The sequence below is a fragment of the Dryas octopetala genome, chromosome 4 (assembly GCF_963921425.1).
Source record: "Dryas octopetala chromosome 4, drDryOcto1.1, whole genome shotgun sequence".
Classification (NCBI taxonomy): domain Eukaryota; kingdom Viridiplantae; phylum Streptophyta; class Magnoliopsida; order Rosales; family Rosaceae; genus Dryas; species Dryas octopetala.
Window position 1 is genome coordinate 20231632 of NC_141369.1, and position 9597 is coordinate 20241228.

General features: G+C 35.1%; 2 protein-coding genes across 2 annotated transcripts; both read left to right on the forward strand.

Annotated features, from left to right (window-relative positions):
- Nucleotides 1-530: 530 nt before the first annotated feature.
- LOC147287898 (7-deoxyloganetin glucosyltransferase-like) lies at nucleotides 531-2228 on the forward strand. The gene is made up of 2 exons (XM_086242577.1): nucleotides 531-1065; nucleotides 1294-2228. The coding sequence occupies exons 1-2, from the start codon at nucleotides 930-932 to the stop codon at nucleotides 2226-2228; spliced, it is 1071 nt and encodes a 356-aa protein (XP_086098703.1). The 5' UTR covers nucleotides 531-929.
- A 2935-nt stretch (nucleotides 2229-5163) lies between these two features.
- LOC147287899 (7-deoxyloganetin glucosyltransferase-like) lies at nucleotides 5164-6942 on the forward strand. The gene is made up of 2 exons (XM_086239116.1): nucleotides 5164-5714; nucleotides 5922-6942. The coding sequence occupies exons 1-2, from the start codon at nucleotides 5177-5179 to the stop codon at nucleotides 6851-6853; spliced, it is 1470 nt and encodes a 489-aa protein (XP_086095242.1). The 5' UTR covers nucleotides 5164-5176; the 3' UTR covers nucleotides 6854-6942.
- The last annotated feature ends 2655 nt before the right edge of the window (nucleotides 6943-9597 follow it).

Genomic DNA, 9597 nt, shown 5'->3' on the forward strand with positions numbered 1-9597 from the left:
CAAGACGTCCTAAATATACCTAGTTCGAATCTTGAGATGCTTGAACGTTATTTGATGCCTTTCATAATTGTATAGTGTTTGAATTCTCTGTTTGTTTTGGTACAAAACATAGCCAGAGAATAAGATGATACAATAGTCTAGCAACAGAAAAGTAAAAGGGTTATACTCTAACACCAACTGACAGTCCATTAGTACAATGAATCATCAGCCGGTCTAGTTTATTTGAAAGGTAATGATATTAATCAACCTAATTGGTATCTTCAGGTGGACCCTGCTTTCTCTTTCTTTATCTTAGCGTGGCTTACCAAAGAAAAGTGTCGTTAACTCGTGATTAAGGTGTATGCCTTTGTCTTGTACACGTGATTTATGCATGATTAATTCGACTCAGATTTTTAACCAAAAAGAAGATAGAATGGCAAAGGACAAAACCTGCCCCGTTGTAAGGTAGCTAGCTAGAGCAGTCTATAAAAATCTGCAATAATATTTGTGACAGTGCAAAACACATACACAAAAAATTTAAGAAGATCATCATATTCATGGGTTCCAATAATAAGCCTCATGCTGTTTGTATTCCCTTTCCATCTCAAGGCCATATAAAGGCAATGCTTAAATTTGCAAAGCTCCTCCACCACAGAGGCCTTCACATAACCTTTGTCAACACAGAGTACAACCACAAGCGCTTTCTTAAATCTCTAGGCCCCAACTCCCTTAATGGCTTGCCCGATTTTTGATTTGAAACCATTCCGGACGGCCTTCCTGATTCAGATGATCAAGATGCCACCCAAGACATCCCCTTGCTTTGTGATTTCATCACAAAAAATTTCTTGGCTCCCTTTAGTCACCTCCTAGCAAAACTCAATCACGAGGCATCTTCTAATTCCCACGGTGTTGATATTCCTCTGGTGAGTTGCTTAGTTTCAGATGGTTTCATGTCGGTGTTCACCATCACAGCTGCTGAAAAACTTGGAATTCATGTCGCACTCATCTTCACTGTTGCTGCAAGCGCCTTCATGGGCTTTAAATCTTATCGCTCTTTGGTCCAAAAAGGACTTACACCACTCAAAGGTGAAAATTACTATATATATACAAACACTTCTTTAATTTCATGTTAATGTTAGATATACCACATTTTTATGCATAATGTGAGACGATGAGTAATGTGACATAGTTACATCTTTATAAATAAATAATTGTTGAAGCGTAATGTTAGATGTATCACATTTTTATACATGATGTGTTACTTATCGCATTAATTAATTATAACTGATACATCACATTATTGAAAATTTGTAGACGAGCGCTGTTTGACAAATGGGTTTTTGGACATGGTAATAGATTGGATTCCGGGAATGAAGGATATTCGTCTAAGGGATCTCCCATCGTTGTTTCAAACTACAAATCCGGACGACAGCATGTTTAACTTCTGCATGGAAGCAGCCGAAAGAGCTCACAAAGCTTCGGCAGTTGCTTTTCTTACTTTTGATGCTTTGGAGCGAAATGTTTTGGATGCACTCTCATCCATGCTTCCACTTATTTACACCATTGGCCCTCTCCAATTACTTCTCAATCACATACCAGAACACAGAGCTTTCAATTCCATAGGATACAGTTTATGGAAAGAAGAAACTGAGTGTCTCAAATGGCTAGACTCTAAGCCCCCAAATTCAGTTGTTTATATCAATTTTGGCAGCATTTCGGTCATGAAACCACAACATCTTGTTGAATTTGGTTGGGGACTTGCAAATACAAAGCTTCCTTTCTTTTGGGTTATCAGGCCTGATTTGGTTGCTGGTGAATCCGCAATTTTGCCACCTGATTTTCCGACCGAGACTAAGGAAAGAGGTCTAATAGCGAGTTGGTGCCCACAAGAGCAAGTCCTTAACCACCCTTCGGTCGGAGGGTTTTTAACACACTGCGGTTGGAATTCAACCATTGAGAGTGTGACTGCAGGAGTGCCTATGCTGTGTTGGCCGTTCTTCACAGACCAGCAAACGAACTGTCACTATACTTGCAAAGAATGGGGCATTGGGATGGAGATCGATAGCAATGTGAAGAGAGAGGAAGTAGAGAAGCTTATTAGAGAGTTAATGGTGGGAGAGAAGGGTAAGAGAATGAAAAATAAGGTCATGGAGTGGAAGAAACTTGCTAAAGAAGCTACTGGTCCACATGGTTCTTCATCCACAAACTTAAACAATCTAGTCAATCAAATGGTATTAAGAAAAAACTAGCTAGCTGGATATATGTTATCCACAAGAATAGTAATTTTTAAATTTTTGTTGTGTTCTAAGTAAGCTTTGTATTGATTTCAATCATTCAATGTTATTGCAAAGAAAATTAAGGTGGTAAGAAAGTTTCGACCTATAACGTATTAATATAACATCCAGTTTTCAATCTTAAATTTTTTAATTTCTCGTATGTTTTGTAGTACGAGTATGCATCATGCCCAAATAATTGTAATGAGATTAATTAATCAATAGACCAGACAATATTCATTTGGAGACAGCTGCCAATGATATCGAGACAATACTTGTTGGTTATAAAATTGAAGATCGAGACAAGGTTTACTGTATCTAGATTCTACTTAGCCTACTCTATTCATGCAAATCCACAGGGTTTAATAGTTTATATCTTATTTATAATTTTTATGAAATTGAAAATGTAAACAAAAGCTTATATATAGGACATGATTTATTTGCTGCCTTCGTGCATGATATCTTGCGTGACTGTGTAACATACTTTTACAGAAAAATAAAGAAATGGTTTTCTTTGGTGGACAGTGTCGAGTGCTCGTTGACTTCCGTGTCGGGCGCTTTCATTAAAGTGGACCGAGCTGGGTTTTCATATAGCAGGTGGACTGGACTATCAGTCTATTTTCTAAACTAGACTTTAAAAAATTAACCCTATTTATTTTCCAAGGATAAAGAGAAAAATTGAAATTAGTTTGTAACACACTTAACACTTTTAATTGGAAGTATGGGAAGCGGCTGACTGTGACTGTTTTTGGGTTGGGCTCTAGGCTGGATGTGAGTTGGGCTGTTATGCTAGACCTGAGTCACAATTTTAGCCCGGGCCCAAACAATATGATAAGTTATTTTTTTTTTTTTTGGTCAAATATATGATAAGTTGTTAAAACAAATTATTTTAGCAATATAAGAAAAGAAAAAAGAAAAACGGAACATGTAACACATAAGGAGGGAAGAAAGCTCTATAACATGCGAATCAAAAAAAAAAAAAAAAAAAAAAAGCTCTATAGCATGTTCATTGATAAAACTCACCATACAAATGCTCAAACCGTTTTGGTAAAACCTTATACTCTATCATGCTATTTGCATAATATGTTTGACTTGAAGTTATGACAAGTTTATCGGTATCAGACATATGTAGTGTGTGGGCCACAACAATCACTACAATAATTTATGTTTATTCAAAAAGTAAATAATTTCATAGAGATTGTAAGTGAAGTATCCATTTGTACTATACCAGTATACCACAGTTATGTTAGGGGTTATTAACATAATAATTATTATTTTTATTTAGTAGAGAACCCTTGCTGAGGCATGTGAAAGAGTGTATTAAGTAAGATCAATTTAAATCCTTCACTTGATTCAGATTGAAAAACAAGAAAGTACCAAAAAGAAAGAAGGAGAAATTTAGGGTTGGAAGCCATGAGAAGATTCAATCCTACTTTGATTCCTCATCTCCTAACCACGAAAAACTTAAAGGAACACACTCATTCAACTTAAGACTTATTTAAGATTATAAAATATACAAGAGAATTCAATTTAGACTTGTGTGACAAATAGGACCTCTCTTATTTAATTAAGGATCACACACTCATTGTGTGACGTGAGGTGTATTGAGATGGATCAACTGCTAGGCACACTGCTAGAAAAATCTTCAGAGGCCATATCGCATTATTTGTGTTCTTATAATATAAGAGGCACAAATAATTCTGCCCATATAACATTGGGCACGATGCAACCACAATTAATCTGTCTGTTGCTGTAATTGGCGTTTCCTTTATTAATTTAGCAATAATTTCTAATGCTGATGTGATGAAAAATTATTTAAATATTAATTTAGGCACGAAATTTGTGCCCAATATAAAAGGACACAAATAGGTAACACAAATTATGTACGTCCAAATATTATAGAGCAGTATCAAAGATATTTGTGCTCAATGTAAAAAAGGTGCACATATTTTTGTGCTCAATGTCGACTTTTCTAGTAGCATGCGCAGTGTTGTTGAGGAACTGAAACACTATGCTGTGATTAACCTTGTGGACATAACATATTGATACAAGTTATGCCCAATAAGGAATGGGCATCTGGCTCTCCCAAAGGAGATAGTAGGTTTTAGTAAGTTTAAGGAAGTGGGCTACATTGGGGCCAGGAAGAGAGGCGGAGGAGGAGGAAGAGGCAGCCATGGAGGAGGGAAGGAGCAGCAGTAGAGGAGGGCTGCGGGAAAGAAAGAAAAAGTGTGCAAAAAGAAAACCCCAGTGCGTCAGCACCTCTGATACCATGTAGAAGCTTAGAACTCGATGCTTCATTAAGAGGGGATTAACCCTGTTATATATGAATACAACCCTAGGATAACTAGGAAAACAATACTTGGTATACAAGACAAAAAAGAGGAATCCTTGTGGGCTATGGCTTCGTGTCTAACATTATTTATAATCACATGAACTTATAATGAAGTTCACTATGTGAGAGAAAGTAGTAGATCGCATTATGAACTTATGTAATTGGTGATGAATATAAAATTGGTATTCAAAATTGAGTACTCAAACATTTTCCTTTCGAATTTTCTACCTATTTGCATATAAGTCCAAAGGGAGGGTCGCGCGAGGACCTCGGATTTCACGCTATTATAATTTATATTCAACTTGGACTTAACTACAGATTTTCAACGTGTACGCACAGAAGAGAATTCGACAAGACTTGAGTGGAAAAGTAAAAAAGACAAAACTGGTATCTAATTAACTAGTGGATAATGTCACATACGTGCATGCATATGTATCACATATAAATACAATTTTTACCTTATAAATCTTAAGAGTTAATTACGTAAGTTAGATCCGTCCTATAGACAGACTCTCCATCCCACTAGTCCTATAAATAATCTACAATATTAGTTGTGCAAATGCAAACGCATCGCATACCCAAAGTCAAAGATATGGGTTCCACTGTAGAAGCTAGTAAGCCTCATGCTGTTTGCATTCCAGTTCCGGCTCAAAGCCACATAAAGGCAATGCTCAAATTTGCAAAGCTCCTCCACCATAAAGGCTTCCATATAACCTTTGTGAACACCGAGTTCAACCACAAGCGCTTTCTTAGATCTCTAGGCCCCAACTCCCTCGATGGCTTGCCCGATTTTCGGTTCGAAGCCATCCCAGATGGCCTTCCAGATTCAGATGAAGATGCCACCCAAGACGTCACGTTGCTTGCTGACGCTGTCCGAAAAAACTACTTCTTGCCTCCATTTCGTGACCTCCTGCTAAAACTCAACCGCATGGCGACAACTTCTCCTTTCGACAATACTAATCCTCCGGTGAGTTGCATAGTTTCAGATGGTTTCATGTCGATGTTCACCGTCACAGCTGCTCAGGAAATTGGAGTCCCCATCGCACTGCTCTACACTATCGCTGCATGCACCGTCATGTCGTTTAAACAGTTTCGCGCTTTACTCGAAAAAGGACTTGCACCACTCAAAGGTACAGTACTACTCATGTACATGTGAACGACTAAATAAACACCAATTATTATCTATTGTCCTTTACAGTTGTTCAAATTTAGCCCTCGTGTGAACGACTTTGCTAAACTATATAACTATTACTTAGAAGAATTCATTATCATTTGCTTAATTTTGTTATTAACATTTAATTTCTTTATGTTAATATATTACTTGGATACTTTTGTAGATGAGAGCTGTTTTACAAATGGGTATTTGGACATGATCATAGATTGGATTCCGGGAATGAAAAATATCCGCCTCAAGGATCTTCCGACCTTCTTCCGAACCACAGATCCCAATGACATCTTGTTTAACTTCAGCATGGAAACAATGGACAGAGTTGAAGAAGCTTCGGCACTTGTTATAACAACTTTTGATGCGTTGGAGCCACAAGTTTTGGATGCTCTCTCAGCTATGGGGCATCCACGTGTTTACACCGTTGGCCCTCTCCAACCACTTCTCGATCATATTCCACAACATCCAGCTTTGAATTCTATAGGGTACAGTTTGTGGAAAGAAGAAACTGAGTGTCTCCAATGGCTTGACTCTAAGGCCCCAAATTCTGTTGTTTATGTCAATTTTGGGAGCATAACGGTCATGACACCACAACAGCTTGTTGAGTTTGGTTGGGGACTTGCAAATACAAAGCTTACTTTCTTTTGGGTTATTAGGCCTGATTTGGTTGTTGGCAAATCCGCAATTTTGCCACCTGATTTTGAAACCGAGACTAAAGAAAGAGGTCTAATAGCGAGTTGGTGCCCACAAGAGCAAGTCCTTAACCATCCTTCGGTTGGTGGGTTTTTAACTCACAGTGGGTGGAATTCAACCATTGAGAGCTTGACTGCTGGAGTGCCAATGCTTTCTTGGCCATTCTTTGCTGATCAGCAAACCAATTGCTACTATACTTGCAATGAATGGGGGGTTGGCATGGAGATTAACAATGATGTCAAGAGAGATGATGTGGAGAAGCTTGTTAAAGAGTTAATGGAGGGAGAGAAGGGTAAGAAAATGAAAAATAAGGTCATGGAGTGGAAGAAACTAGCTGAAGAAGCCACTGCTCCACATGGTTCTTCATCCAAAAACCTAGACAATCTAGTCAATCAAGTGCTATTAAGCTAGATGCATGTTTCGATTAATAACATTGTTTATTAATTATTTGTAATTTGTTGGTGTGTTAATTTGTTGTTATTTTTTGTCTTAATATATATATGCTCATTCTATTAAGATATACCTTAATTTATTTATGTTGAGGTATATTCTAGAATAATCATGTATTGCAAGATATACTTGGGGATAAATATTCTTTCTCTAAGAATCTAATAGTAAGGTTCAAAAATACATTATACATTTCTAATAAACAACTTGGATTAGAAACCAGATGAATTGCCAAAAATATTAGAATCTGAATCTGAATGTTATACATGTATACCTTGCATAGTTGCATGTAGGCGAAATATATGTAGCATGCATGCATGCTTATTTTCGTTGACTAGCGATAGAAAAAAAAAAAAAATTACATACCTTATGTATATCTCTTATATTATGTACTAAATTAATTAGAGAGATAAAAATAATAAATATATATACTCATTGTATAAATATTTTAGGGCAATGCTAGAGTGCCCTAATAGGGCGTGCCCTAATTAATGACATGGAATTTCCATGTCAATTAAATCATATAATACATCTAATAATATATACCACATAAGCTTTTAAAAATACTAATATAATCTCATTTAAAATTTTACAAAACATTAATTAAATTAAAAAAGAAAATTAAAAGGATTTAAAAAAGGTTTTATTGCAAATCTATAATCTCAGACTTTGCAAATTTGGCGTCATTGCACAGTTGCACCCAAAATATCAAAGATTAAAGTCCTCTGTTTAAATCATGGATGGTAAAAATACAGTTCCTTCAAGAATCGCAACCATCCCAATATACTATTGAAACAAAGTAATACCAAGTTTTGGACAAAAAAAAGTTTTGACCTTTGATTCGTAGGGAGATGGACATTAATATATGACTATTTTAAGGGCCTTCTTGCTTTTCAGCTTTTCGATCTATCTGGTTATCTCTTGTTTCCAGGCATAGTAAGCTGTAAGTTTTTTTGTTGCCCCTTTGGCCTTCATGCTTCTTCTATGAGAGTATATTTTGATTAGACAAGAAAAAAAATAAAGAGGCTGAAAATACAATGTCAAAGGTTTGAAAAGAGGAGAGAAAACTTGGTTTATGAAGGTTGAAGGTATAGATTGACTAGCTTAGATGAGGGCACCAAATTTTATTGCTATGAACAATTTGGTTGAATTTTGCAGAAAAATTAAAGATTTTTTGGAGGTTGAAGATGGAGAATGATAAATAAAAATAAGATACATAATAATGATATTAATTAATTACTAATTTCAATCATTTGATTTAATAATTTGGACAAGATTGTCTTTTAATAATAAAGATATTAATCTGATGTGGCAAATAATTAGTGATGTATGTAAAATAATTTTGCCACATCAGATTATGGCACATATATCGTGTGTCATATTAGGGCACAAAATATTTTCTCAATATTTTATTCCTAATAATAATGCGTGCAAAGTCACATGCATAAGTGTATATGCAAGGTATTAAATTTCAAAATTTTGCCAAAAATTTCATTTTTTTAGGGATCCGAAATCGAAATATATGTTTAATAATTTTTCGTGAAGATTTCACCGAAATTTTTGAAATTTTTGAAATTTCGGCGAAATTTTTCTATTTTCTATTTTCTCCAACTTCAGAAATTCACCAAAAATAGCTCGATATTCCAAATAATTCACCAAAACATTATACAAACTCGTATTGATGAGTACTAATTTCCTATGATCTCAAAATAGTTAAATTGCTTTCAAAAAAATTATGAAAAATCATACTCTCATAATTTAATTCTAAAAATAATAATAATCGTCAAATTCTTAAATTTTCATTTAAATTCATTTCCACACAACTAAGCTCTAAAACCACAACCAAAGGTCTAAGTTAGTTAAAATAAACTTAAAGAAATTTCTAATTCCTTTAAACAAACCTTAAAACAAGTTTGAAAAAATTTAAGTAACAAAATTACCATAAGCCAAAATTTGAGTTGCTACACTTAGTGAAGACAAAGCTTAGCTGGGTGAGAGGCACGAGAAAAAAAGAAGGAAAGATAAAATAAAATAAACAAAGACTGAAGAGAGAGGCACGGGGAAAAAAAGTAAAGAAAGAAAACAAATTATAAAAAAAAAAGAGAAAAAAGGAGGGGGATTTGGGGCCTTTGGTCAATTGGAAAGAAGAAAAAAAAATTTGGGATTTCGTTTAGTTATTTTAACCTTAAACTCTAATACATTTCTATATAAAAAAATAATTCAAAGTATCCTAAAGGGTCTAAAACCTAATATCCTAAAGAATATAGAGTATATAGGGTTAAATGTATAAATTATAAAATATAAAGAGTATTAGGGTATATAGAGTATATAGAGTATTAGAGTTTAGATTTTAGTGTATAATTAAATTATATAATATAAAAAATATACTAATTTTATTTAATGTAAACTATTTAAAACCCCCAATTTAGAGCTAGGTTCTCTCATAACCCCCACCCTAAATCAACATCTCCCAAAACCCCCTATTATAAACTTAACCTCTCTCAAAACCCCCTAATCAACCTATATCCAGCTAGATTTGACCCCCTCTATTTTGAAAATTCCGATTATAACCCTTGGCTATTGAAAATCAGATCTGAAATTTCATTTATCATTTTCACTCTCTCTCTCTCTCTCTCTCTCTCTCTCTCTCTCTCTCTCTCTCTCGCGTCTTTCCCCTGCCAGCAAGAACTCACCTTCGCCGCCCCTGT

Excerpts from the sequence above, each read along its gene's own strand:
- LOC147287898 (XM_086242577.1), top strand. The coding sequence starts at position 930 with ATGTCGGTGTTCACCATCACAGCTGCTGAAAAACTTGGAATTCATGTC. Across the intron at positions 1,066-1,293 it reads AGGACTTACACCACTCAAAG|ACGAGCGCTGTTTGACAAAT; the intron begins GTGAAAATTACT and ends GAAAATTTGTAG.
- LOC147287899 (XM_086239116.1), top strand. The coding sequence starts at position 5,177 with ATGGGTTCCACTGTAGAAGCTAGTAAGCCTCATGCTGTTTGCATTCCA. Across the intron at positions 5,715-5,921 it reads AGGACTTGCACCACTCAAAG|ATGAGAGCTGTTTTACAAAT; the intron begins GTACAGTACTAC and ends ATACTTTTGTAG.